The following is a 27,020-nucleotide window of genomic DNA, read 5'->3' as shown; positions in this document are numbered from 1 at the left end:
CTCGGTGATCATCCGGTCGGCGATGTTGCGGAGGTCAATCACTGCATCAGAGGGGATGAGATCAAGCTCCCGGATGCTACTGGTGGACCTGTAGTTTGAGGTGTTATGCAAATCGCAGTCATCTTCGGCGAAGAAGTCGTCGACTTCAAATTCAGAGCTGTGGTCGTTGCTGTGGTCACCGGAGAAGTGGTGGCTGGAGGAGGAGGAGCCGGGATTGGCGAGGGAGTCTGGCTCGATGGGGGAGGTATCGTCTTTCCGACTCCGATGAGGAGGGAGCACCTGGGGGGGAGAGAGAGAGAGAGAGAGACTGAGTTCAACTCCGGTAGCTCCGATCGGAGCTTCAGGCTTGGACGCCATCGCCGCATGTCGTCCAAGGTCGTGATGCCGGAGTTCGATGCCGCACCGGAGGTGATGCCGGAGTTCGACACCATCAGAGAGAGAGAGAAGAAGAAGAAAAAAACTGGATCTGGGAGAGAGAGAGAGAGACGTGCTGGAGAGTTGAGTGGCATAAAATGTAGTTTGTTAATTATGTCAAGGGCAAAATTATCAGTTTGCTTGAAACAGGGTAAATGGGAATAAAAATTTGTTGCTGGGGTAAGTGGGCTAATTTTGGTGCTTTTGGTCAAGATCTCTCTCTTTTTTTTTAAGAGGTTGAGAACCCATCATAGCTGAGAGAATCAGCTTCAATTTTATAGCTTTATAATTTCTATTGAATTTATTAAGGGTAAAATTGAAAATATTATGGTTAAAAATTATTTGTATGGTGAACTAAGAAGATAGTAATGTGGCAATCGCTGCAACAACAAAAAAACAAACAAACAAACAAAAATATCTTTTTGCGTACTATTTCTAAGCATGTCTATCACTGCAAAAACACAAAACTTGTAAGGAAATTGAGCAATTAAGTAGAATAGCAAGCCCATATCTAAAATATTAGTTGTATATTAACATTACTATACTTTCATTCGAATTTTGAATGACTTATTTGAATAATCAATTTAAGGATCAATGAGAGATGTCACATTCTCTAAGACTTCTTCTTCATAGCAGTCGCACAAAGTTGCACAAAGATGGGGAACCTATTCTCTTTCACAGGGATAAACAAGCTCCACACTCCACAAATAACACGAAGTTGTACCTCTCTTCCACCCAACTAGGCAATACACAATTAAGGCTTAGCACTTGATCTAATATTAATTCAAGGATTAATGTACATCCCCAACCTCAAGTTGATGAAAATGTGGGTATGTTAGTTTCTTCCAGTGTCTCGAATCAGGGGTGGATCCATAAATTTTTTTCAAGTAAGGCAAGTCAATGGCAGGAGGGGAAGGGAGGAAAATTAGAGAGAAGCTGCAGATTTTGGAGGCAATTGTGAAGATTTTGCCTTGGTTTTGCCCTGTTTTTGTCTTTATTTTGCCCAATTTCTGTCATTTTCTTCCCCAATTCACCTTATTTTGCCCTATTTTTGTCATTTTCACATCTCTTACCTACACCAAATCAATGTAAAATCAAAAATTCAGTCTAGGCAAGTGCCCAAGCTGGGCTCTGTGTGGATCTGCCCCTGTCTCGAATATACTAAACCAGCAAATATGAATCTAATAATAGCATAGACTCCAAGAATTCATCTCCCTCACTATCGATATGTAAATCCGTAACTAAAGGAAAAGACATGGCCGGTTAAATTAGTTTTGCATGCCTCCAATTTCTATATTACATTTGATGAGTTTATAGACGCAAGTGGAGTTATAGAAAGGGGTTATGTGTATTGTTTCAACTGTCTCTTCATAAATGTTACAGTAGGATTGCATGATAAAATTTAAAGTTTTGAAGGTGATGGTAGATCATGACTTATTGACCGAATTTTCGAGTTAATAGAATCTAAAGTATAAATTTTTTGTTTTATTAGCTGGAGTCGATCACCATACATGGTAAAATGATCAGAACCACCACAGTGCCCCCGACATTTTAGATAACATATGGATGAAAAAATTAGCATATATAATACGTGCGTAGATGAAATCATCAACTGATCTAATAGAACTTGTAAGCATTTTAAGCATTGATTTCATACATTCTAAAATTAAAATTGAATAGGTCACTAAAATTTTTTATTGGGGGCAATAATAGTCTCTGGCATCATATTTGGTGACTCATGAGATCTCCGATGATTTTTTTGGGGACATCCGGAAACTTCACCGGAAGTTTTCGGCGAAATCAGGTGATCAGAGTCTCGCAACCGGTAGCTAAAGTCCGGCGACCTCCAGTTAAGTCTCCGATAACTTCTCTCTCTCTACGGTGAAGTTTCCGGCGAAATCAGGTGATCAGAGTCTCGCAACCGGTAGCTAAAGTCTGGCAACCTCCAGTTAAGTCTCCGATAACTTCTCTCTCTCTATGTGACAAATGGTCCCAAAAATAAATTAAAAAAACAACAAATTTATTTGGTTATTAGGAAACAAAATCACTTATCTTATGGATAATTGGAAATCCATAAATTGGGTTAAGCAAGTGGGAAAAGTTTTCCCAAAATTTGAGTATTTGGACAATTTCCAAGCTTGATACCCAACCATACATCTACCCATGAATTACCACCAAGTGTGCATTAATGCACTCTCTTAAATATTTCAATCATAATTTGTAATTAGTTTCCTCCTATAGTTTTTTTTTTTCTTGAAGGAAGGGCTGGTGCGGTTGTCCTCAAGTTTTGATTAATGAAATGCAGAATACATGGGAGGGGACATGGTACCTAAATCCCGGATTACAATAAGCATTAAGAGAACTTCCTGAGATAACAAGAGTCTCAACTAAAAAGTAATATATTCTAACAAGCACTAACTAGTGAAAAATGCTATACTAACTACTCCATTCACTTTACAATTGAGGTGACATACTGGAAAGATTGACTTTATCACGAAGAAGCATCATAACAAATAGTACAGCTTTCCCACTATATTGCCACAGGAATATAAGTTCGGTGACACTTAGTTTCGCCTTACCACTAGGAGGCTGCGACCATTTAACTAAGTAAGGAACTCGCTGCCTACATAGAGCAGACACATTACTGCTACTAGGAGATTGCAACCATTTGCAATTTCAAGGAACTCGCCGCCTACCTAAAACAAACAAGACACACTACGTGCACAGACCGAGATGACCCCCATATCTCCAAACCATAAGGTGGTTGAGACTTATTGAAAACGATAAATAAGTTACATCTAAAATAGTAAAGTAAAAGAATACGAAAAACATAGCAGCCCATATTGGGCCCAAATCCTGAACCCAAGCCCAAGATCCGTCCAAAAAATAAGGTCACCCTAGGCCCAAAACCATTCTATCCTCATCCCCGCCATCTCATCACCACCTACACCAGGCTACAGATGTCGTCGGTTCCTCACTGCCATCGCAGCACCACCAACAAACCCAAACCTCCTGTCTGAACTAAGCTGACGACAACACCTACAATCAACCAATCTACACATATCAGATCAACCACCCTACTTGCAATCAACCTAGATCAGATCTGTCTCTGATCCCAATCTCACCCCACCTATCCCATGGTCGAGACCTCAAGCCCCCGCCTGCGCTGCTAAACCATCGATCCCGAAACTAGTCCTAGCCCACCGCACGACCTCCCTTCCCCATTCTTCAGACAGACTTCAGACCCTAAGTCCCACCACAGTCCAACGGAGCAACCAAGAGACACTAACAAACACGTCCCATATGACGACGACATCACTAGGATGTGCCGCTAGACGAAAAAGAAAAATTCGGCTAACGCTACAAGCGCGTGGAGGCGAGTTATGTTTTCTGTCCATTTTTGATCCAGTTTTCTCCTATATCTAATTTGATTTAGTTTAACAAATATGGATCTAGAACAGTTCATCAATTCATCTCCTTCACCAAAACATGTAAATCCATAGCTAAAAGCCATTAGTCTATCTTTTTGAATAGCTGATATCGAATTTTTAATGAGTTATGAATTTATGATTGCTTATTGCCCATACTAACTATATTCCCACACTTAATCACGCAGAGTATGCCAAGCCTCACACTAATTCTCACCGAACGAATGTGAGGTTTGCATGGTTCAAATTTCTAACTAACATCTATGGCAATGTTTAATTTGGGTGATGTGTGCGTGGTATGTGTTGTGCGGAAGCGGCAAATGAGTCCCACACACATGGATCCAATAATGCCGATACTCCCCCCACTTTAGCCACCCGGTGCAGAACGGGTATGAGGTTTTAATACAAAAGGCCTCGGCATTAGTGTGTGTGGTACCATTCCTTATAACCTAAGAATGACTCTTCACCTTTCTGATGTGGGATTCCAAATGGCTCTAATCTAAGCCACACTTTTCCAACAATCTCCACCTTGGCGTGATTCGAGCCATCTTCAATTGTCTCATGATCCGAATTCCAATAGCTCCACCTTGACTGCAAGCATCCAATTTCAAATCTTCTGATCCCAATCCATATGGGAGCTCCTCCAAATTGCAACTCGACCGTATGAGACACCAAGTCCCAAGCGTAACCTAGGCTCTGATACCACTTGTTGTGCGGAAGCGGCAAATGAGTCCCACACACACGGATCCAATAATGCCGATACTCCCCCCACTTTAGCCACCTGGTGCAGAACGGGTATGAGGTTTTAATACAAAAGGCCTCGGCATTAGTGTGTGTGGTACCATTCCTTATAACCTAAGAATGACTCTTCACCTTTCTGATGTGGGATTCCAAATGGCTCTAATCTAAGCCACACTTTTCCAACAGTATGAACCAATGAACATATATAGTGTGGATCATAAAAGGATGATGATTCATGGAACGCAAAATCACACTAAGAAAATGACCTCAAACTCTGAATGAGTTATATGTAAAATGACATCTATGAAAATAAAAAAAGTTGCACATCCTAACATTGTAAGACTTGATTAAGCAAGTCGTAACTCGACCACTCGTAGAGACTACAAAATTTAATTAGTTCATTAATCAATGGAACATATTAACAAGCTCAAATAAATAAAATCTATTATGAAAGTAAAGTTTTAACTGATAGCTATGTATAATTAAGTTGTATACCTAATTTTTTTAGCCGGGTGACAGTGGGATGAAGAAGTCATTGAAATGAAAACCTATTAAAGATTCCAAAGTTGGGGATATTGTGTGGAGGTGAAAAATTTTAAACAAGTCAAATGCAAAAATGATCCACTACTAATTAACCTATTGTGATATCATGTGGGATTCCAAAGTTAATTGTGTGGATGTGTGACAATTGTATAACATTAATTACTACTATAGCTATTTTACGATTGAGAGAATGATCGGGTTTCTAACTTTCTAAAGATTTTGACAACTCGCATTAGAAGTCAACTTAGCCTCTTCTAAAAAAAAAAAAAAAAAGTCAACTTAGCCAAGTGCTACTCTCACTCCACATGATGTAGTGATTTTCACAAGTGTTACAAACATTCTATTATTAGTAGAAATAAAAGGTGTAGCAATTGGTATGTTGATAATAAAGCCTCTAAACTTGATGTGTCAATAAATTGTAAGACGTATGATCAGTCTAAGAGCATCTCCAGTGGAGTATTCAAAATGCTTGTGTCAAATTCAAATTTGAAGGTTGATGTGGCAGTGTTATTTTTGCTATACTCGTTCTCCAATGGATTAGTCAAATAATAAGAATATTTTATTTTTTAAATTGTTTTGATTTCTTGAACAAGTAAAAATAAAAACAATTTGTATTATTTACAAACACATAAACATCCAATCTCTCACCTCAACTTCTCCTTCTTCTCGACTTCTCTTCTGGTTTTTCTGTTTTTGTTTTGTTTTGTTTTTACAAGAACAACATCAGATGCCCAGACTTGTAATCAATAGATTCCAAGATTCAAAACCCATGAAAACTAAAACATAGCAAGAGCAGATCCAAGCAACATCGCTGATCAAGCTTTCTATTTCAATCTCTCTCTCTCCAAATCAAGCTTCGCCGCCAATGTTGATCTGATACTCTGCCACCGCAATCGACCATCATCTTGCTCCAAATCCAGATCTAAGCAATCTACCACCGCAATCGACCATCATCTTGCTCTCTTTTCGAATTAAAATTGATCTGATACTCTGCCATGAATGAATGATTGTGGTATGGGATGAATGGTTATGGTATGGGTAGGAAGAAACAGAGAGAAGAGAAGGAAGGAGGGAAAAGTAAAGAAGATGAAAGAAAGAAATTGACAGTTTCGGGAGATCTGTCAAATTTGACAGAGAGAACTGGAATGTCAAATTCACGTCGGATTTGACAGATCGGTTGAAGGGTTTTTCTCTTTCATTTCTTACCGTTTAAGCTCCATCCTGTCAAATGACCAATCCATTGGAGATGGTCCAACCTTGTTTGATTTTGAATGACTTCTTTGCATTCAAAACAATCTATATAGTTCTTAAGCTAGTAGTTTATTCCAATATCTCATATGATATTTTACTTTAATTGTAATCTAAATATCATAATTCTAAATTTCTAATACGCAGAATGATTCATCTTCTTCACCGAAATGCATAATTTTATAGCTAACGAAATAAACAACCTTGCATTCCCTTGATTTCTTTAAGTGGTAGAAACCTATATGTTAGTGATGACACTAGCCTGTTGTCATTTCATCTGTATGTTAACAATTATTCATGCTGAGCATGATCCATACTAATTTTCACAAAGGCATTATGAACATACGACCTTGTAACTCGTATTGCCCATATTCGACGTACTAATCTAGATTTGATTTTGCAACCGTACTCAAATTGCAGAGGTACAATTTAGAGAAATATTTCACCACTAGTCGAACTCGATCAGATTGTAGAGATCTGATTTCAGAAACAATACAACGCTTCAAGCAAACACCATTAGCCCGTCTTTAATTTTTAAATTGCTGAAATTGAACTAGTCCATGCATATCACACACGTACAGCATGCTCACCTCATACTAATTCTAACAGAAATGGAATGACATTTTTGCATGCTTCAAATTTCTAATGTGATGTTTTGTAAATAAAAAATAAAAAAATCTAATGTTCCGTGTAAGCCTGAAATAATTACATAAGGATCAGAAGAAACATGTAGTGCCTTAATTAAACTTGAAGAGATCCTGCTTGTCGTATTAAATTTTAAATATGCAATGAAATGTGGGGATTAAAATTTATCCAACTTTTTTTAATTGGGGGAATCCACAAGCATACAGAAAAATCTCATCGGAAAACTTTCAATTATAATATGGGCTTGTTTCACTTGGCGAGAATTTATTTATTTATTTTTTTTTTTTTTTTTTTTGAAGTGGAAGGCTCAACTCTATGCTCGAATATTTTTAATAATAGAAGGATGATTGTACAACGAGAGGAACATATGAGAAAGTCTCAACAAGTCAAACCAATTATGATATATTAAACAAAATTTAACTCAATATAATCACATAGTTACGTAATTATGTGATTACATATCAATAATGCACATGTATTACCGTAACTAAAAGAAGTACTACTAAGATAATATAAGTTCTATTTAAAAACTTCAATTTATCTAAAACTCTAACTCAATTCCATAACGGTCATTGCATTTTTCAAGTGCCACAAACATATTATTATGAAAAAGGCATTGGAGCGTTGTTGTGCTACATTTGACTAAGCGTGTCAATATGATGTGTCGTGATTCCGACCAAGTCAATAATAAAGTTTGTAATTTTGTATGATCATTTAAACTTAAGTTGAATTAACCTAAATTATCTTGCCACATACAGTCATTAATATGCAATCTAACAGTTTATTCCAATCTCTCATATAGAATTACTTCAATTAGAAATATGAATATGCCTATGCATAAAGTCCAACTGCTCATCTCTTAACAAATATGTAACTCCATTTTCTTCGATGACGGGATTTATATATGTTATGATTGCTAACTCATTGTCATTTTATTTGTATGTTGAACAATTTATCACGTAGAAGATGTCTCATATTAATTTACACTAAGCTGGTATGAAGTTATAAACTAATGGATTGTATATATTATCCATGTTATCTATTAACACATAATTACTTTTGCATGCGCAAAATAAAAGTATTTTTTCGCAAATGAAACTTTCAACAAAAACCTACATAACTCATCAATTAATCCTAACAAAGAATCTATTTCATAATCATACAAAAGTGCTTCAATAGTTTGTAACTCCTATAGTTCGTGAATTACCATCGAATAGGTATTTTGCAATAGGTGAGTAACATGATCGTAGCAAAAAAAAACAGAAGGAATAAAATTGGAAAAGGGTAATTTAAAGACATACTTAAACATCATTTGGTCTTTCCCGAGTTCAATTCACCATGAATAGTTGTTATATTATTTTCAGTTACATAATAAAATATAAAAACATAGAGACATTAAAAAAAAAAAAAAATGTCTGCTATTTATAGGACATGACCAAACAAATATAAAAATCCCCTTGGTATGGTATTATTCGCCTTAGCCAGAGACAGACTGGTCTCTTGTGGATTGGGTTTCCTAGTTCCTAGTCTGGTCTATAGCCTAATCGAGCTGTCTAGTTTACGACAAGTACACCAACGAAAGGAAGGTTTTGTCCGTTGAAAATTATCTCATCTCTCTCTCTCTCTCTCTCTCGTTATTCCCAAGTACAACACAACCCACAAAGAAACGAATTTCAACCCCTTCTTCCTCGTCAATTCCTTCCATTTCACGTTAATTGAAACAAGACCCATTTCTTCCCTTGACCTAATTCCGCGTTTTCGATCTTACCCAATTCCAAACCACCTCCCAAATTGAACATTTGGGTCCTAAAGGTCTCACCTTTACGCCCAGATATTCGTTTTCTTTGCTCAGGTATTCGTTTATTTGATTCTATTGTTGGATTCATGGTTCCTATTTTGTGGACTTGGTCTAATTGAAGCCTTTGTTGTGTTGCAGAGGTTCGATTCTGCGTGGATTACAGCTTCAATTTGGGAGAGGGATCGTAAAGATTAAAACTTTTTGTGTGGGAATCAGGTAATTCGTTGTTTGATTAAGCTTCTTGGTATTGTAATTGGTGTCTGGTAATTGGGTTTTTAGGGATTTGCTATGTTTGTGTGATCAAATCATTCATATCTGTTCTTATGGTTGTGGTTGTTCTGCGTGTTTCTCTGGGCCTAGAGGCATTAGGTTTTGAGCTTTTTGCCTGTCTGGACTTATTTAGGTTTTGATCTTTTTATATAGAATGGGACTTTTTCTGCAGTTTGTTTCGATGAAGAGGTTGACAAGCTTCTGATTCAGTTTAAAGGGTAAATTATAGGAGTTAGATTGTCTCTGAAACGTAGATATATAACTCTTTTGAGTTTAGATGGGTACCCAAGTTATGAGATTGATAATGAAGCAGCAGCCCCACTATCGGTTATTGGGTGTTCGGTTGAAAACAACCTCATCACAGTATGTAGCATCAAGAGCCAGAGATCCCACGTTTGAGAAACTAATGGATAAGTACAAGAACCTTGTCAAAGTCGTTGCAGTGCAAGATCTCATCCTGGCAAACCCAAGTGACCCTGCAGTTTCTGTTGATTTTCTCTCCAGGCTCTCCCAAAAACTCCATCTCAACCGTGGTGCAGTCGCCTTCCTCCGCAAATACCCTCATATCTTCCACATATACCATGACCCAATAAAGGGACAGACACGATGCACATTAACTGATACTGCTTTTCGAATTTCAGAAGAAGAAGCAGAGGCTATTAATGCCTCATTGCCACTTGTTGTTGATCGATTGGTTCGGCTTCTGTCCATGTCGACTTCCAAGATGTTGCCACTGCGCGCCATTTTTAAAGTTTGCAGGGAACTTGGGCTTCCTGATGATTTTGAGGAGTCTGTAATATCTAAAAACTCCCAGCTTTTTCAACTTTGCGATGCTCATGAACCCAACACTCATAACTTGAAACTGGTTGGTGCAATTTCTGACAAGTTTGTTGCAGCTGTTGAGAATTGGAGGGTAGAGGAATATTGCAAAGAGGGTTGCAGTGTTGGTAGGGCTGAACTTCAGTTTAGTTTTAAGCATGGATATCCTCCAGGGATGAGGTTAAGAAAGAATTTCAGAGCCAAGGTTAAAGAATGGCAGAAGTTGCCATACATCGGGCCATATGATGAGGTCACAGAGAAGAGGTTGTCTAAAGCTGGAATGATAGTTGGGGAGAAACGAGCAGTTGCAATAGTTCATGAGTTCTTGAATCTGACAGTTGAGAGGATGGTTGAAGTGGAGAAAATCAGTCATTTCAGAAAATGGTTTGGGTTTGATTTGAATATAAGGGATTTGTTCCTGGATCACCCTGGGATGTTTTATTTGTCTACCAAGGGAAAGAGACACACTGTTTTTCTGAGAGAAGCTTATGAGAGAGGGTGTTTGATTCACCCAAATCCGGTTTATAATGCAAGGAGAAAGCTACTGGATCTTGTTGTTTTGGGACGTCATGATATGTTAACTGGTGACACAAAGATGAGGAGTATTGCTAATAGCAAGGAGGCTGAGTTTCTGGAGCAGTACAATGGAGAAACCTCTGACTCTGATTAGTTACTAGAGTTTCTTTCCTTTTTGCAAACCTAATCAACTTAAAGATTTCAGTAGCCAGAGCTGTTTTGGTTTTGATCTTCTTATAGTGGGACCTTGGATGTCAATCTTTTGCTTGTACTAGACTGCAACATTGATGTGATTTAGTTATATTATGATGCTAGATTGAAGGAAATGCTAGGACTTGTGCTGATACAAAAGGTTCATACCTTGTGTTGTCCATTTTGGTTTGTGCTCTTCTGGAGTGATTGGTACAAGTTGTGTTCTTTTTTTTTTTTTTCCTTTACAAGGAAGAGCTACTTGTTAACTGAATCTTGGCTTTGATTTTTGGGGTTTGTCTTGTATACTCCTTGTTTAGTCAGTAGCACAGTTGCACCCTTGATTAAGTTTCAGCTTTAGTTATGAAAAAGTGAAAAAGTTATGATCAGCTTACCATACACACAAATAATAGGTAGCAGACTGCAAGAGTCTTGGATTATTTCTATAGTTAAGATGTTTTTCAATAGGCAGGTTCTTCAGCCCTTTTATGAAGTTGCTTTCAGGCTTCTTTAACCTGTTTATAAATTCATAATTCTATATGGGAATAATTTTTTCCAAGTATTCAGGTTCTTTTCCAAAAAAAAAAAAAAAAAAAGCTTTCAGTTTCTTTAAAATGTGTAATGGAGTCGATGTACCTTGATGCTTAGCATATTGACAAAGTAGAAAAAACAAATGAACTCAATCAACGTAATAACTGCCAATCATTTTTTGTTTGTTGTGCAAGCCTCATTCTTTGTGTGTTTCAATGTTGCAGCTATGCAGAGCCAGCTTGTGTGTAGTGGTTGTAGGAGCATTCTTCTATATCCTAGAGGAGCTTCAAATGTTTGTTGTGCATTATGCAATACAGTTACCCCAGTCCCTCCTCCTGGTAATACGCTATTTCTTTTCTCTTATCCTTTCTTTTAATTGTTGCTGAGTTAGTAAGTGCTCTCCTTTCATGATATATTTGGTAGCTAAAATGAATTGGCTTCTGCTTGGTATGAAGTATAGTATAAGGTTTTGTTATTCAAGGTAAACTTAAATGGAGGATAAACAGTAATTTGGTTTGTTGGAGTGTTGATGCATGTCCTTTGGCTTCATAGTTTAATTAGATTGGCTTGTTAGTGTTATCCATGTCAAATCAAAAAAAATTGATGGTAGGAATTGTGTGGAAACCATGTAGCAGAAATCAAAAGAAAATTTATCAGTTAGGTCTAAGATGCATGGTTGAAATAAAATTTTAAAAGGGTAAGAGGAGAGTGAGATTACCTTGTAGCAGTTCCTCAGAATGTGGAACATCCTGAGAGCAATCTTGTTGAGTTGCTGTGATTTTTATTCTCTTTAAATGACTTTTTTCTTATATTCATCCCTTGGTCTGCATCTAACCTGTGTAACACCTGTTTACTGGATTCCGTGAACAACCGCTTACTGGATTGTCCCCAATCTCAGTTATTGACATTGTGTGGATTGTCAGTCAATATGATTCTTTGAGGAGAGGCTTTATATACTGTGTAATATCAATATTGGACCAGACAATAATAAACTCTTATCTAACTTTAGAAGCATTTCATAGAGTCATCCGGTTTGATGATGCGACCAACCTTGCAGGTACGGAAATGGCTCAACTTATTTGTGGGGGCTGCAGGACATTGTTAATGCATACACGCGGGGCAACAAGTGTGAGATGCTCCTGCTGTCATACAGTCAATCTTGCTCCAGGTATTATATAAGCTCTTTTTTGTATTTCCTTGTTCTTGTATGCAACATGGTGGAAGGTGAACATGCAGCCTTACTGTTTCACCGCAATAGTTTCTGACAATAACAGGCTTGAGACTTCTGTTCTTTTGAATACCTATTTCTTGGGATTGTCTTGGCTGATATTCAATAAAAATTTAAAAATTGATTGGTCTTGATCTGTTCTTCCTTGTTTTTTTAAATTAGTTTCACAATTGCAAAATAAGCTTAATTTTGTTCTATGTTGCATACTTAGAAAACTGTTTCACTACCTCAGCTTGCTTATTATTGACTTAACTTCTAATGTGGGTTTTATTTTTGTGAAATACAGCAGGCAATCAGTTTGCCCACATCAACTGTGGGAACTGCCGGACAACGCTTATGTATCCATATGGGGCTCCTTCAGTTAAATGCGCAGTCTGTCAGTTTGTTACCAATGTTGGTGTAAGTTTGGATAATTCTTTGAACCTTTGGCATATCATTTTCTCATACTCTATTACTAATTAGTTAATTTTTTTTGAATCATGTGTTAATTCCATTCATATGTGGTTCAAACTGTGACTTAGCTTCTATTATCTTCTACTTTGGTATTGTATTAAAAGAGAAAAAAAAGTTAAAACTTGCTACTTTTTCTTACCCATCTTATCTCTTCCATGTGGATTTTGTGTGCTTAATGAGGTTGGCATTCTACATCTTATAACGTATTTTTGGGTTCACATGTATGAGTAGTTTCCAAAACATGCAAATGCGGCTGTGGCCATATATGTTTGATTTCCGATAATTGTGTCAAAGCAACTCTAAAGTTTGTGTTAACAAATCAATTGGACTATTAATAGGAGGATACTTGAATGGGCACATATGTCGACTGTTGTATATCTTTCACCTGTCTATCATACTGCAAGTCAGTCAGTCTCTCTCTCTCTCTATGTGTCTCGGCATGTATCTTAGGTGCATTTTTGTGTACTTTTGCAGATGGGCAATGCGAGGGTTCCAATTCCAGTTCACAGACCCTCTACTTCAGCAGTAAGTTATTAACAGTATACCATCAATATTCCAGATGAGAGCATGTTTGTGGTAGTAACTTGTGATACTTATCATTGAATTTGTGTTTCCTGTATTTCTCCCAGTCAATGCCACATTCTCAGAGCCAGACTGTTGTCGTTGAGAACCCTATGTCTGTTGATGAGAGTGGAAAATTGGTATGTCTGTTCAATTATGCATCTTCATCTGTTTTTCTCTTTACATTCCGGTTGCCTTATCGAGCAAACAAAGATCAGCTGATCATAATATTCTTAATCTCACAGGTGAGCAACGTCGTTGTTGGTGTCACAACAGGGAAAAAATAGTGCACTCGGATTCTGGAAATCTACCGCAGCTACTTCTATTTTGAATGAAGCAGATCAAATCCTTATCACACATTACCTGGAAGATAGACATCAAAATTGGTTATATATTTTGTTGGATATGTTCATAATTTACAACCTTTGTGCGAGAAACTATGTCCACGTGAGGTGTCAGATAATGTATGATGCACTAAAAACACCTTAAGTGGAGAGGATATTCATATCATTCTTGTGATTGCTATATCACCATGTGTTGTAGTTGAGTGACGGCAGATAAAGTATATATGCTTCCGGATCTAATTGTCAAACATTTACTCTGTATTTAAACAATTTCTTTTGTTTGATATGAACTGATGCTTCTCTTCTGAGATGATGGTGCTCGTCTATTCTATTTAGAGCTTGATTTGCATCTCAAGCTTGCTAGTCCTGCATTCGCAAAAGTATTGTGGGTCTTGACAGCAAAGTCTTGTGGTCTCATTTAGGTGTGAAATGGGTTAGTGTGGTGTTCACCGGTCAGAACAAGAAGTTCTCCGTGAACCCCCATTGACTTGGCTTTGTAACAAGCACGCCTTCTCTACCTACAACCTGTCACTAAACTATTACTTTAGAGACCAAATAGGAACAAGTAAAAGAGGGTCCTGATCGAAACTTTGTGCAACCATTTCTGCAGTTATAGTCACTCCAATAAAGATTAGGAAGGCAAAAACCAGTTTATGAAATGGCAGTTTGTGAAGGGTCTTTATTAACTTCTCAGTAAATTCTGAAATCTGGTATTTGTGTTAAAGCCAGGTCACGCGACAATGTCCAACTTACCAGCTATAGTCCAGAAACATAAAAACATTGCACTAAAACACGGTATACCGCATGAGAATCTGAGACCAACTGTAGTTGAATATGAGCAAGTTTTGGTTATATTAATCTAGTTGGACTTGGAAAAAGACCCATGTGAATCTGAGACCAAGTGTGTCGATGCTAGCTGTAAATATAGTGTGTTGTTCTCCTTCTCTGCTTGTTTTCATTTTGATTAATTCTCTGCCCTGTATTTTCAAGTATTCTGCTTTCTTGGCAAAGTGATATAATCACCTCCGTATCAAGGTATGCCCTCTCTATCTTTATATCTTCGTAGTGACATTGCCTATAAATGAAGTTCTATAGACATGCATATCATACAATGTCGCTTTGCTTCAGCACTGAAGTTTGAAGTAGGAACATTTTGTCTCCAGATGACAGTTCACAATCATTTCTTCTCATACTAATTCTCGTTCTCTCTGTATCTGTCTCTCGCTCAAATTCCATATTTGTGTTACCATTGACATGTTGACTATGTAAGAGAACCGGTTTCTAAAGGAAAAAGATGTTGGACATAATGAATGTGTGAATGCAGTGAGATCCTTATGGTGGTAAAATGAGTGATATTTTCAATTCAACAAGGCCATTTTTCGTCACAGAATTTGAATCCGGTATATGATTCAGTACTTTACTATTACCTTGAATTGTCAAGGGAGCAATTCAAGGGAGTTATATGACAAAGTAATGGCTCCAGTTTGTGTCCTGGGAACCAAGAGAGGCCTTCAACGGCTTCCTAGGCCTTTGTTTCAGTTTTTCTTACAAATAAATATCACTTTCAATTCATTTCTTGTACCAAGCTTTATTCTGGTAAAAGTTGGTATTTAATTTTGTACTAGAGCTTTGATGGAACCCTGTAATCTTGCATTCGTAAAAGTTTGATTAATTTTTACGTGCTTGAAAAACTGTCTCTATTCAAGGCTACCAACTTTGTCTCTGTATTTGGGGTATTTGTTCATTTGTCATGTAACCATCCACTGCAAGCTTTTCGGGGGTTCCTAGAAAACGATGCACACTTCTTAGCTTTCAAGTTTTGGCATTCTAAATAGGGAATGTATAAGAACTAAAAAAAATTGCTCAGTTTGGATTACCAGACTAATAGCATCATGCTTCCGCTTTCCTTTTACTCTTTGGAGTAGAGTTGAAAATGTTGTGGACTTCAAAGAACAAATTTTGCACTCATGAACTAATTCAAGTAGATAGAAGTTCGCAGTGGAGATTGTCAAAAGTGCTGATGTGTTTCCGTAAAAAGCAATATAAAATAAGGTTTGTCGCGTTGTTGCATTTTGGACCATAAGCATTTGCTTAAGACAACCAAATGTTACCATAAAGGCATGGAGTTAAAACGAAGTCTTCCAAACCACCTCTACCAACCTATGCACCAAAAGTTGGGGGATAGTTGAGACTACTTGAACAAGTAGATATGTGCTTCACACTATTAGACTCAACAACTGATGACTTCTTTTGATCCATTTCCCTCCCTTCCTCTAAGAGTCTACGTTACTATATATGCCCCTCTACCTCTAAAACAAAGCATTCACTTCCATCTGATCTCATTCTATTCTATCAATGGCGCTAGAAAATGGAGAGAAACCAGGGTCTAGTTTCGTGGCGGTGAGAAAACCAAATGATTGTACCATTCTCTTGCTGAGACTGGTTGCATTCTTAGCCACACTTGCTGCAACTCTTGTGATGGCACTTAATAAAGAAACCAAAACCTTGGTTGTTGCCACTATTGGGACTACTCCAATTAAAGCCACTCTCACAGCCAAGTTTCAACACACCCCAGCAAATGTGTAAGCACTAATATCCTCACTATTGTCATCTTCTTTCTCCTCTCATGAACGATGAAAATCGTTATGAAAAAGAATTCGAGTGCTGATTTTCGTGAATGATGATCATGCAGGTTCTTTGTTGTAGCTAATGCAATGGCCAGCCTTCACAACTTGTTGATGATAATAGTGCAACTTTGCGGAGGCAAGTTCAAAGACAAGGGTCTTCGCCTTGTGATGATGGCCATTTTAGACATGGTAGATCAGCATTTTTGTTTATTTTTCGAGCTTTTCACTGTGTGCCAACATTACATGTCAGATAGTTGGCAAATTGACATTATGATCATGTCGACTAAATATTGTGTCATTTAATTGTTTATGCAGATGACTGTGGCCCTCCTATCTTCTGGCGATGGTGCAGCTACCTTCATGGCACATCTAGCGAAGAAAGGTAATTCGCATGCAAGGTGGAACAAAATCTGTGACAAGTTTGACAAGTTCTGCGACCATGGTGGTGGCGCTCTAATTGCTTCTTATATTGGGCTCCTTCTCTTGGTGGTTATCACAGTGTTGTCCATCATCAAGCTACTCAAGGCGAAATAGAGCACTCATATGCAATAGTCCCTTTTCATGTATACTTTGTTTGATTTGTGTGTTAATGCTTCATTTGTGTGGTTACTGTTTCTGGAGTGCTGTCCAGAGACCCACAATCACATAAGATGCTTTATTACATGTTGCGGTCAAGGCATGACATGAACTTGTGTAACTGGTGAAAAATTTACATGCAATCGCTTATCTATTTTGTCTTCAGAACAATGAAAATCGTCTCAATACTTGTATTGATCTCAGTGCTATATTAGTCCATGACAAAAGAAATCTTTTGAAAGGAATTAGAGGAAACCATTAAAGGGTTGGGACTTGGGAGTAGGGCTTTTTTGATGTATTTAAAGGGTTGGTTGACCCCTACGTCTTGTTGATTCTCAACCCTATTTCTTATGGACAACACGAAAATGTGATATTAGAGAGAAAATCTACCGATTTTATTAATAATCGTCAACACATTCTTAAATAAATTGAGGGTTTGAAATGTACGAACACCATCACAAAAGAAAGAGGAAATTATATTGAAATTGACGAATAATAAAAACAACATAAATTGAATAGATTGACAAGCTTAACTCCTCAACTAATCATGACTTTTCTCAATATCATCGACCAGAGGCTTTCTTCAACTTCACTTGATCTTACTGCTGGTCATGATTCAGACTAACATAGTAACATGTTAACCGGTCGTGGCCCTTTGAACGATGTTTGATTAACCAATTGAAGATCATCTTTGTAATATATGAATCAAATTGAGGCAACACTTAACTTATGGTCAACCCAATTGTATCAAAATAAATATTTTTGACAACACTTGGTACCATCGAATTGTTTATTTATTTGTTACATATTAGATGACCAAATGACCTCCAATTTTTTTTAAAAAATATGAAGATAAAACACGATCATTCTAATTACAAAAGTGTAAAATAAAAGTTATCGTCACCAAGCGAATCAGAATGAAACCGTAGAAGAATTGTCTGATAAAAGAAAAAGAAAAAAAATATGTGTTTGGGTTAGACAGGGAAGTCTTCTTGGGTTGGGCCAAGTTAACATTTATAAGTTTTGGTGTTGCTTCAAAAAGAAATAAAACTCTCTCAATAGTAAAAAAGCCTTTCTTCTTCATAATTTCTCTCCCTCTCTCTTCTCAGATCTGCAACTCCAAAACTCGAAAATCGAAACCCAAACGAAGCAAAGGGCAACCGCCATGGCAGCACTAGCAGCAGGACCGGACCACCTCTTCAACCTCCGCAACAGCTTCTACTTGGGGGCCTACCAGGCCGCCATTAACACCAGCGACATCCCCAACCTCTCGCCGGACGAAGCCGTCGAGCGCGACTGCCTCGTTTTCCGATCCTACATAGCCCTCGGTAGCTACCAGCTCGTCATCAACGAGATCGACTCCTCCGCCGCCACGCCTCTCCAGGCCGTCAAGCTCCTCGCCCTCTACCTCTCCGGCCCCGATTACAAGGTCCGTCCTCGTTCTCGACGACTCCGCAATGCTCGTTGTCGTAGATCTAGGGTTTTGAATTGTCGCATTTGGTTGGAATTGGTGACCATTTGAATTGAAATTGTGTAGGAATCGGCGATCTCGAATCTAAAGGAGTTGCTGGCGGATCCGGCCATCGGGAACAACGCGACTCTGAGGATGATCGCCGGGACTGTATTTATGCATGAGCAGGACTACAATGAAGCTCTCAAGTACACCCATGCTTCTGGAGGCAATTTGGAACTGTACGTCTACTCTTTTTAACTTTAACCTTTTACTAGGGGCTATTCTGATTTCACTGAAGAAGAAGTTTACTCTTTAGATTTGCTTTCGGATTTAACATGTTGAAGTATGCCTACCTGGGGATCGTAATCAGATTTATCAGACTAGTCCTTGCAAATTACAGTGCTTTTTACATTGCCATTATCTTTGATAAGGGATGCACCTGAAGTGCTTCGAAGTTTTATTTTCTCTAGCTGGATTATGTTTCGGATTTCCGTATTGTTTTAGTTTTCTTGAGCTAGTCCTATTAGAACAAGCAATCAACTTCGTGTACAAGGACATTTAAAAACCCCCCTTACAAGTGGCACGAAACTCACATTCGAAACAAAATTTAAGGTCTAAAAAATGTGAACTGCAATAAAATGTGTACCTCTTGCCATCTGATAGCTTTGTCTTTAATGATGCTAGTTATAAGGTATGCCTTGCCCAGTTCATACATTACCGCATAGTCACATGATATAAGTGTTGGAACAGCAAGCAGAATTATCAAATGCTGATGGTCTTGTTATATTCTCAAGTCTGATGCATGCTGCTTATTCTTTTTCAGGGATGCACTGAATGTCCAAATATTCCTCAAAATGCATAGGTCTGATTATGCTGAAAGACGGCTGAAGGAAATGCAAAAGATTGATGAGGACCACACCCTAACTCAACTTGCAACAGCATGGCAAAATCTGGCAGTGGTAATTCATGAATTTTGTTTTCCCTTTATAGTTCCCTTATAGAGAAGTTATAGTCCATGTTTCTAATTACACTTTCATTGTATTCAGGGTGGTTCTAAGATACAGGAGGCATATCTTATCTTCCAAGATTTCTCTGAAAAGTCTCAGGTCACAAGCTTGATTTTGAACGGAAAGGCTGTTTGCTGCATACACATGGGAAACTTTGATGAAGCTGAAACACTGCTTCTTGAAGCACTGAACAAGGCAAGTCTGATTAATTAGTTGTAGCTTATTTAGAGATTTTGAAATGTCTACAGTTAGTAGTGAGTCTGAACATATGTAATATAATGTGCGCTATACAAAAGTACATGATTACAGCCTTATAGCTGAACTCTATGAGTGGATAGATACAGACTAGTATTAGTAGTATATTGATTTGTAAGTTCAAATATTGTTGTTCATTTAGTAATGCTCCAAATATATGGACATCCTGATTTTCATCTAGAAAATGGCACTGAATATGCACTTGTTTTTTATAATTAGAGTAATGTGGAGTCATTTTGTGTTTCTCACAGGATGCAAAGGATCCAGAAACTCTAGCCAACCTTGTCGTATGCTGTCTTCACCTTGGAAAACCACCTTCTCGTTTTCTCAGGTAAAGTTTGTTGGTGAACAAGAGGACTTGGTAGCCATAATAGTGTCATTGGAATCATATTTATGGGGAATATCTTCACTTGGGGTATTATAATTCAGGTGTTAGCTACTGTGTAACATAATGGTTAATGATTCCACTGTCACTGCTTTTCAGCCAATTAAGACTTGCACATCCAGACCACGTCCTCGTCAAACGTGCCTCAGCTGCAGAAGAGAGCTTTGACAGAGCTGTTCAGTCAGTTGCTTGAAATCTCAGAGATGGATTTCACACAGGAGCTAATTAATGCTATTGTATACTCCTCACACTTTTTGTGACGGCTCTTCTTTTGATTTTGTATGCTAAGAATATATAAAATTTAATTGAAAATGTGTATTTGGTGACACTGTTCAAAGTTTTATACTATTGGTTCCCAATCTCATTGTTGGATATGGTACTTCATGTATTAAATGTTGTCAGGAATTTGAATTATGAATTTTGGGCGTCAGTCTTGCTTTCTTTTTGACTAATTGCACCTGGTTTTGAAATTTTGAGTACGTGTAACTAATGGCACCTGCTTTCTGTCTTTGAATTTTGAATGATAAATTCTTAGAGGGGTGTACCAGGAGCTATTTGCCTAAATCTTGTGTCTTGTAGTCTGCAGTGTTTAACTTGGATTTCACTAGTTTTTCCCCAATTCAAAACTCACAAGCCTCGTTGTTTGGAAATTTTACAAGGTTTCATCCTTTCATTGTTACCCTATCTATGAAGTGAATCTTAGGTTCACAAAGCCTCAAGGAATTTGGGGGAGAACGTCTGCAATACCCGTGTGTTGATCGTTCAGATTAGCTCTATGCACATCATGCTAATCCGCCTAATTATGTAGACCATTTTCACTTGGGTTTTACGACTCCTCAAAAGAGTTAAAAAGACCAACCTTCCACAGTAAAGAAACCTTTCACTGTATGTTTTACAACTGTTTTCACCGTGCATTGAATATATACTGTAAGTTTTATGGTATTTCGGCAACGGGTCTTACCGAACAATAAACTGAGTGGCAGCCTTCAAAGGTTTTCCAAAGGCTTTGTTAGAGCTTTGTTTCACTTTTTAGTTCCAAGGGCCAAAACAATGATGGATGGGCACAACGATACCAAGGTAGAAAATAGACACGAAGATTCCATAAAAGGTATACCGCTCCTGGGCATCATTTATTGATATCATCATTCAAATACATGTAACACATAGGCTGCTCCTTTTTCCGGCCACGGTATAGGCTGCTCTCTACTACTACTAAAGAATAATATAATATAATGACAAAAAAATTAACCCCCTAATCTTTTTCTTCAATGGGAATTCGGAAACCCCTTCTCCTATCGAGCTAAGGACGTGTGGCTCAAGTCAGCAGCACTGCAAAGGGATACAGCGCCAATCTCGGCAGTGTTTGCAACAGCTGCGACCCAATTAAAGAAGACATCAGAGGGGTATCATTCAAGAAGACACTACCATAGGGGTTCCGTATCCATCACGGTGCGACTTTTGCCATCTCCACGCAACCTGCAAACTCTCTTGAAGATTGGTGTGTTGTGCTGTCCAGTTCAGTTCACGCAAGATCTTAGATGGGTCACTGTACACTTCAGCATAGTCCCCAGGCCGGCGGGGAAGGAAATCAACTTTGATGTTCACCCCAGTTGCCTTCTTACATGCCTCCACAAACTCCTTTACAGAACTACCTGGTAATAGACACCCACATACAAGCTTAAGACAACATTTGAAAGCCTGACCAGAAAATCCCTTGGACTTCAAATTGCAATAAAACATATAGATTATATTAACTTTACCTTTTCCAGTGCCGACGTTGTAGATTCCCACTTTACCAGGTCTTGCGTGCTCAAGAGCTTTCACATGGGCATCAACCAGATCAGTGACATCAATGTAGTCCCTTATGCACGTGCCATCAGCTGTTTTATAGTCTGTTCCTCTAACCTGCAAAGCACTTTAAGCATTATAATTCCAACCACTTTGAAGATCACTGGGAAAAACTTCCCCAAACAGCACAGCACAGCACATCACTGGGAAAGACCATAATGGTGTAATTTTATTTATGTGCAAAACCAAAACTCTGTTTTGTTTACCCTCTCTGGCTGGTGACAAGTAATAACTTGTATGATTTTTTTCTTCTTTTTCACATAATAACTTGTTTTGGCCATACAGTAGATTTGGTGAGCTACGTTATTATAGTTGATTATAAAAGCCATACCTTTAGCCCAGGAATAATACCACGAGCTGCATCAAAACAAGCTCCTGATATGCGTCCATGCTCACGAAGTTCAGGTCTGGGAGCTTCACCTAATCTGCCCTCTGGATCTGACCCAATCACATTGAAATATCTAAAAGATTCCAAAAGAAAAGTATGATGATATAATCAAAATAACCCATCAGTTTTTAAAAATAAATAAATCTTCATTTAATAGATGGTTTTGAGGCAAACATCTCGTTTGGTTGTTAACTTTCATGTCCAATGGCTGGAAACACTGTAACACTTCATATATGTGACAGACTGTATGCAGGACCTATCAGATGATGGTACTAACATTCTATTTAGCAAAAAACAACCTTGCTGAGAGTCACGGACTATCAGTTAGACTTGTCGTTATTATAAAGGAAGTCAGTCAAGTTGCTGAACTACCTCAACCCAAAGAGTACAGAGAGAGAGAGAGAGAAAAAAGTTCAGCTGTGAAGAAAAATTGAAGGTAAACTGCTACTCTGAACAGCATTAAGAATGAAAGAATTAGCTTATTAGCAAATAAATACAAGAATACTAGCTTCACATAGAGCCAATTTGGCACATAATAAAGCTATATGCCCATAACCCTCAAAACTAATGGAAAGGCTGTAAAGTTTTACAAGATCCCCCATCAAAATCCCAGCATCCATTCCCACCAAAGCTATAGCCCAGGGCACCAAGCTTTTAACCACCACTTGTGTTTAAAACAAAACCAGAAGTTAATGAGATGACGAATTGAAGCCCACTAGTCAAGAGAATTTCATGTGCTTTAGGTATCACTTGCAAATAAATTAAGTTGGGTTCCACCAATGAGAAATGATTACTAAACAATGTTCTAATGTCAATATTTCAGAACAAGTGAGTTAGTGTTTCTAATAAAGCACCAACCTCAGGATCATGACTGCCATGTTTGAATTCTTAGAGAAATCCAGGATAATATCCTCTGCCATCTTCTTAGCTTTTCCATATGGATTAATTGGGACCTGAATTTATGAAATTATGTGAATTCACAACCGGAACATCAAAGTCAAAGACTAAAGAGTTTCTTTGTTGGAAGCAAAACAAAACCATGGTGTAGGATCCACACCTGTGTAGTTTCTTCAGTAATAGGCATCTTTTCCGGTTCTCCATATGTTGCACATGTGCTAGAATATATTAATGTCCTCACACGATGTTTGGCCATTGCCTCTACTACTACCAAGGTATTTGATGTAATATTGTGGTAATACCTGTGAAAAGATCAAACATGTCAATTAAAGGATCAATTGTAATCTTATAGCTCGCTTATAATTGACGAGACATAAAGTAAGCAATTTAACACGATACACAGTTTGATGTTCTGGATAGCCTTTACGAATTCAAATGTAGAAAAAAGTTGTCCAGGAACACTAAATTTTCATTGAATTTCCATGTAAAAAAAGTTGTTGCCCTTCAAAAGAGCAAGCACTTCTTCATAACCACAAGAATTCCAAGCAAATTAGCATTTAAAATTTTATACGCCCATCTTGCAGCTAGAAATTTTTTTTTTTTTTCAACTGCATTAAACTTCTAGGTCAACATCCACTATCCCCCTCCACTGCCATATATTCTTATCTAAAACTTCTTGAAAACAAAAGGACAACCTAGGGACGATCCATTGACTTCCACAACCTAAGGGGTAATCAATCACAGTCCATACAAGCTAAACGAGTATGCCTTTCAGAAATTTAGTCTTTTCTGTCATTTGAAACTTTTGCAGACCAAAGAAGACTCACTTTGACTTCTACAACCACAGGTGGTGCAAATCACACATGTAAAACAAGCATATTTTGTATAATAGTAAATGGTCCTGAATCTCTAATCTAGCTTACATGCAGTACTTACTTAAGTGGATCAAGGGTGCTTTCCCCAACATATGCTACAGCTGCAAAATGCATCACAGCATCAAATGCATTCTCTGCAAATATTTTGTTAACCTGGAATGTTCAGTTAAGGCTACATTGACAATCCCTTTTTATTTGCATAAATATTTTTGACAGTAATTATAAAGGACATCATAAGGATACGGATTTTGGATCCCCCAAGTCAGCATAAATAAATTGCAGCCTCCCAGGCTCAGGAAATAGTTGTTGGAGAACCTTGACTGCACCTAGGTTTCCCCGTGAGAGGTTATCCTGTCAAAAGGCAAAATTCATAAAGATCTAGAGTACTTACCAATCACGTCTGCCAAAAAAATTGCCAATCAGATGATCCAGATATGTAAAATAAGATCCAACAGAATCCAAAAGAAACCTACCACAATAGTTACACGGTATGAATCCTTTAGAAGTCGTAATGCAGCATGTGAACCAATATATCCAGCACCTCCCGTTACTAGGACATGGGTTACTCCTGATTCACGACGGGAGAACTGGACAGAAATCCATTGTTCACACAACAAAAGGTTAGATCTTTGAAATGTCATGAAACTTCACAATTAGTTTCAAAGACATAAAAAAGAACAGATTCTTGAAAAACGTAAAAGCAGCAAGATTCTTGTATTCAAGTTCTCACATCTTATCTGTATTATCCACAATAATCCAAGCAGGAAAATTGGGGGAAACAAAAGAACCACTCTAATTGAACATCAAGGAAACTACAGAAGATAATTCTACGCAGGTATAGGAAACATGAAATAAGCTAATGCAATGAATCAATTTTGATAATCACAACCAGAAGAAAGACCATAAGTGTTGTGATGATTTCATTGATAAAGGATGACCTAACTAACATCATGTTTTTATCACTGTCCTGGAAAAGGGTGATGTACTTTGACTCCTCTTCTTTGAGCAAGTGAAAAGGCAGCAAAAAGAGCTTTTGAAAATTATTTAATCAGGGAGAGTTGATAGTGCACTAAGAAAATGATTATTTAGCTGAAATCAGGCTAGTATTATCATTTATTTTAGCATACAAAGGATCAAGGAATTACCGTGCTAGTTGGATTGAATGATGGGGATTGTTTCAGCATGATAATGCATAGCGCCGTAAGGGCAGCAGCCAAAATAATTTTTCCTACAAAATTGTTCTTCCTCTTGGGATCTGGGTAATCCATGCCTACAAGTAAAATTGGGTCAGGCAGAAATTCTTAATAGAAACCAATGCAGTCAAAATTTGAAGAAAAAGCATATATAAATTTTGTATGACAAAGCCATACAAACTAATAAACACATTTCACTTATTTCAGCTCAAACTCCTCTCAATCTTGTTTTCTCAGAAAACTCGTCGATAAAACCAAGATTCATTCTTTGAGAATGGTGAAGATGAAAGTGCTTAACCTATAAGCCAACCAGAAAATCCGATGCAAGATGGAATTAACCCGAAAGAAGAGATAATAGATTTAAGCAAAAAAGAAATCTCACCTCCAAGCGACAGGGGTCTATTGGACCGTGACTCTCGTCTGCCCCTGGCAAAATTTAGCATCTGGAGAATATCTTCTATGCTAAAAATAGAGGACTACGATCCTATGCCTCAATGCCAATGAACAAGTTAAAGGACCTGCAATGAAAACCCAAAATCAATCAGCAAGATATTCAAAATTTGTGGTAAAAATCATTAAAACACAAAAGTTGTCATATAACTGGGCCCTATCTAGAGAAAACAAACAAACAAACAAAAAGGTTAAAAATTTCGAAAGAGAAATCAATTCACAAGTGCAAGACACGCATAGAACTCCTGCAAATTTCACCACACAGCTTCAAACACCAGAACAGAAGAATAGACAGATTCAGAATTTGAAGATCCAAAGTATTCAAATAAGCAAAAACAATGAGCAGAGCCCAACATTCCCAAATCTACGGAGAACACATGCACATATTTTGGTTGTCAGAAACTGTCTCCCCCCGAAAGAAAGAAAAAGACGGAATTGAAAGGACCATTTTGCAGAACCCAGTATCAGGAATCTGAAATAGTTGAAGAAAAACAAACCCAACACAATACAGAGCCATAAAGTTTAAAAATTTCCAAGATCCAAACAAACCCACCTGAAATTTGATCCCCCACTCAAAATCAAAATCCACCGCTACCCCATTTTTCTGATCACAATGTTATAACCAAATTTCAAAACTTTAAGCAGAAACAGACTCAAATACCTGAACCCAACAAATCAAAATCACCAATAACCAAGACCCCTATGCAGAGAAGCTATCAGAAGCAAAAACCAAAAGCACCCAGATGCGAAATCATGAGCAGAACAGCAAAAAAGCTTGGAACTTTAAAGAGGTGCATGAACAAAACTAGTTGTTGACCACAATTCAAAGCAAGAAAGAATGAAACGTACAGAGAGAAAAGGAAAGAGAGAAACGTACAAGAGGCAAAGGAGAAACAGAGATAGATAGAGATACAGAGAGATAGAGAGAAAGAGAGAGAGAGAGAGAGGGTCAAGCTTTGTGTTTTGTGTTGAGGATTTGAGAAATGGGGAGGAGAGAAAGAAGAGGAGAAGGAGAAGGAGGTTGTGATTCTAATAATAGACGAATTTCTCAGCGGAGAAGCTCATGTTCTCAGTTTTTTTTTTTTTTTTTTTTTTTTTCAAGAAAAGGAAAGACAAGACCACCAAATGGACTTTGAAAATTTTTTCTTTAATTTTTTTTAGAGTTTGATTAGAAGTTAATTATGAAAATTAGTAAACAAACAGGAAAACATGAAGCAATAAAAAAATTTTGGTGACTCATGAAGCAATAAATTAAAGTCTCAGAATCTTTCTCCCTGTAATCCAATCATTTATTTATTTTTTTATTTTTTTGTTTGCTATGAATGTGAATGTCTTTGT

At 37.6% G+C, this 27,020-nt stretch overlaps 5 protein-coding genes across 9 annotated transcripts; 4 read left to right on the top strand and 1 right to left on the bottom strand.

Moving 5' to 3' along the window:
* Positions 1-8,807: 8,807 nt before the first annotated feature.
* LOC112164886 (protein ROOT PRIMORDIUM DEFECTIVE 1) lies at positions 8,808-11,207 on the top strand. 2 transcript variants are annotated; one of them, XM_024301234.2, is made up of 3 exons: positions 8,808-8,871; positions 8,956-9,033; positions 9,241-11,207. In XM_024301234.2, the coding sequence occupies exon 3, from the start codon at positions 9,365-9,367 to the stop codon at positions 10,574-10,576; it is 1,212 nt and encodes a 403-aa protein (XP_024157002.1). In that variant the 5' UTR covers positions 8,808-8,871; positions 8,956-9,033; positions 9,241-9,364; the 3' UTR covers positions 10,577-11,207. The 2 variants fall into 2 exon arrangements, with proteins under 2 accessions (XP_024157002.1, XP_024157001.1); XM_024301233.2 differs by having other exon boundaries at positions 8,809-8,871; positions 9,260-11,207.
* Positions 8,812-14,018, top strand: LOC112164888 (protein LSD1). The gene is made up of 8 exons (XM_024301236.2): positions 8,812-8,871; positions 8,956-9,033; positions 11,367-11,480; positions 12,200-12,310; positions 12,657-12,769; positions 13,298-13,348; positions 13,453-13,524; positions 13,630-14,018. The coding sequence occupies exons 3-8, from the start codon at positions 11,369-11,371 to the stop codon at positions 13,669-13,671; spliced, it is 501 nt and encodes a 166-aa protein (XP_024157004.1). The 5' UTR covers positions 8,812-8,871; positions 8,956-9,033; positions 11,367-11,368; the 3' UTR covers positions 13,672-14,018.
* Positions 14,019-15,562: 1,544 nt separating this feature from the next.
* LOC112164887 (CASP-like protein 1B1) lies at positions 15,563-17,085 on the top strand. The gene is made up of 3 exons (XM_024301235.2): positions 15,563-16,310; positions 16,421-16,544; positions 16,671-17,085. The coding sequence occupies exons 1-3, from the start codon at positions 16,084-16,086 to the stop codon at positions 16,887-16,889; spliced, it is 570 nt and encodes a 189-aa protein (XP_024157003.1). The 5' UTR covers positions 15,563-16,083; the 3' UTR covers positions 16,890-17,085.
* Positions 17,086-17,974: 889 nt separating this feature from the next.
* LOC112168246 (coatomer subunit epsilon-1) lies at positions 17,975-20,461 on the top strand. Its single transcript, XM_024305366.2, has 6 exons — positions 17,975-18,360; positions 18,469-18,623; positions 19,208-19,343; positions 19,431-19,586; positions 19,898-19,977; positions 20,131-20,461. The coding sequence occupies exons 1-6, from the start codon at positions 18,097-18,099 to the stop codon at positions 20,222-20,224; spliced, it is 885 nt and encodes a 294-aa protein (XP_024161134.1). The 5' UTR covers positions 17,975-18,096; the 3' UTR covers positions 20,225-20,461.
* Positions 20,462-21,128: 667 nt separating this feature from the next.
* Positions 21,129-26,805, bottom strand: LOC112165417 (UDP-arabinose 4-epimerase 1). 4 transcript variants are annotated; one of them, XM_040506846.1, is made up of 11 exons: positions 26,532-26,805; positions 25,615-25,750; positions 25,185-25,309; positions 24,513-24,626; positions 24,283-24,390; positions 24,101-24,192; positions 23,325-23,466; positions 23,126-23,220; positions 22,211-22,340; positions 21,792-21,936; positions 21,129-21,683 (listed from the first exon to the last, which is right to left on the bottom strand). In XM_040506846.1, the coding sequence occupies exons 2-11, from the start codon at positions 25,673-25,675 to the stop codon at positions 21,442-21,444; spliced, it is 1,254 nt and encodes a 417-aa protein (XP_040362780.1). In that variant the 5' UTR covers positions 25,676-25,750; positions 26,532-26,805; the 3' UTR covers positions 21,129-21,441. The 4 variants fall into 4 exon arrangements, with proteins under 4 accessions (XP_040362780.1, XP_024157670.1, XP_024157671.1 ...); XM_024301902.2 differs by having other exon boundaries at positions 26,560-26,804; XM_024301903.2 differs by lacking the exon at positions 26,532-26,805 and adding an exon at positions 26,236-26,523.
* Between the last annotated feature and the right edge of the window lie 215 nt (positions 26,806-27,020).

Source organism: Rosa chinensis, chromosome 5 (assembly GCF_002994745.2).
Source record: "Rosa chinensis cultivar Old Blush chromosome 5, RchiOBHm-V2, whole genome shotgun sequence".
NCBI classification, from domain to species: domain Eukaryota; kingdom Viridiplantae; phylum Streptophyta; class Magnoliopsida; order Rosales; family Rosaceae; genus Rosa; species Rosa chinensis.
This window is presented reverse-complemented; position numbering and strand designations above follow the sequence as displayed.

Bases quoted from the DNA above. Each gene is read 5' to 3' on its own strand.
- LOC112164888 (XM_024301236.2), top strand. From the start codon at position 11,369: ATGCAGAGCCAGCTTGTGTGTAGTGGTTGTAGGAGCATTCTTCTATAT. The intron at 11,481-12,199 runs GTAATACGCTAT...CCAACCTTGCAG, and splicing joins TACCCCAGTCCCTCCTCCTG to GTACGGAAATGGCTCAACTT. The intron at 12,770-13,297 runs GTAAGTTTGGAT...GTACTTTTGCAG, and splicing joins AGTTTGTTACCAATGTTGGT to ATGGGCAATGCGAGGGTTCC.
- LOC112165417 (XM_040506846.1), bottom strand. From the start codon at position 25,675: ATGCTAAATTTTGCCAGGGGCAGACGAGAGTCACGGTCCAATAGACCC. The intron at 24,627-25,184 runs GTAATTCCTTGA...ATTTCTGTCCAG, and splicing joins CATTCAATCCAACTAGCACG to TTCTCCCGTCGTGAATCAGG. The intron at 24,193-24,282 runs GTATCCTTATGA...TGAACATTCCAG, and splicing joins ACTTGGGGGATCCAAAATCC to GTTAACAAAATATTTGCAGA.
- LOC112164886 (XM_024301234.2), top strand. From the start codon at position 9,365: ATGGGTACCCAAGTTATGAGATTGATAATGAAGCAGCAGCCCCACTAT.
- LOC112168246 (XM_024305366.2), top strand. From the start codon at position 18,097: ATGGCAGCACTAGCAGCAGGACCGGACCACCTCTTCAACCTCCGCAAC. The intron at 18,361-18,468 runs GTCCGTCCTCGT...GAAATTGTGTAG, and splicing joins TCTCCGGCCCCGATTACAAG to GAATCGGCGATCTCGAATCT. The intron at 19,978-20,130 runs GTAAAGTTTGTT...ACTGCTTTTCAG, and splicing joins CCACCTTCTCGTTTTCTCAG to CCAATTAAGACTTGCACATC.
- LOC112164887 (XM_024301235.2), top strand. From the start codon at position 16,084: ATGGCGCTAGAAAATGGAGAGAAACCAGGGTCTAGTTTCGTGGCGGTG. The intron at 16,311-16,420 runs GTAAGCACTAAT...ATGATCATGCAG, and splicing joins CAACACACCCCAGCAAATGT to GTTCTTTGTTGTAGCTAATG. The intron at 16,545-16,670 runs GTAGATCAGCAT...TTGTTTATGCAG, and splicing joins TGATGGCCATTTTAGACATG to ATGACTGTGGCCCTCCTATC.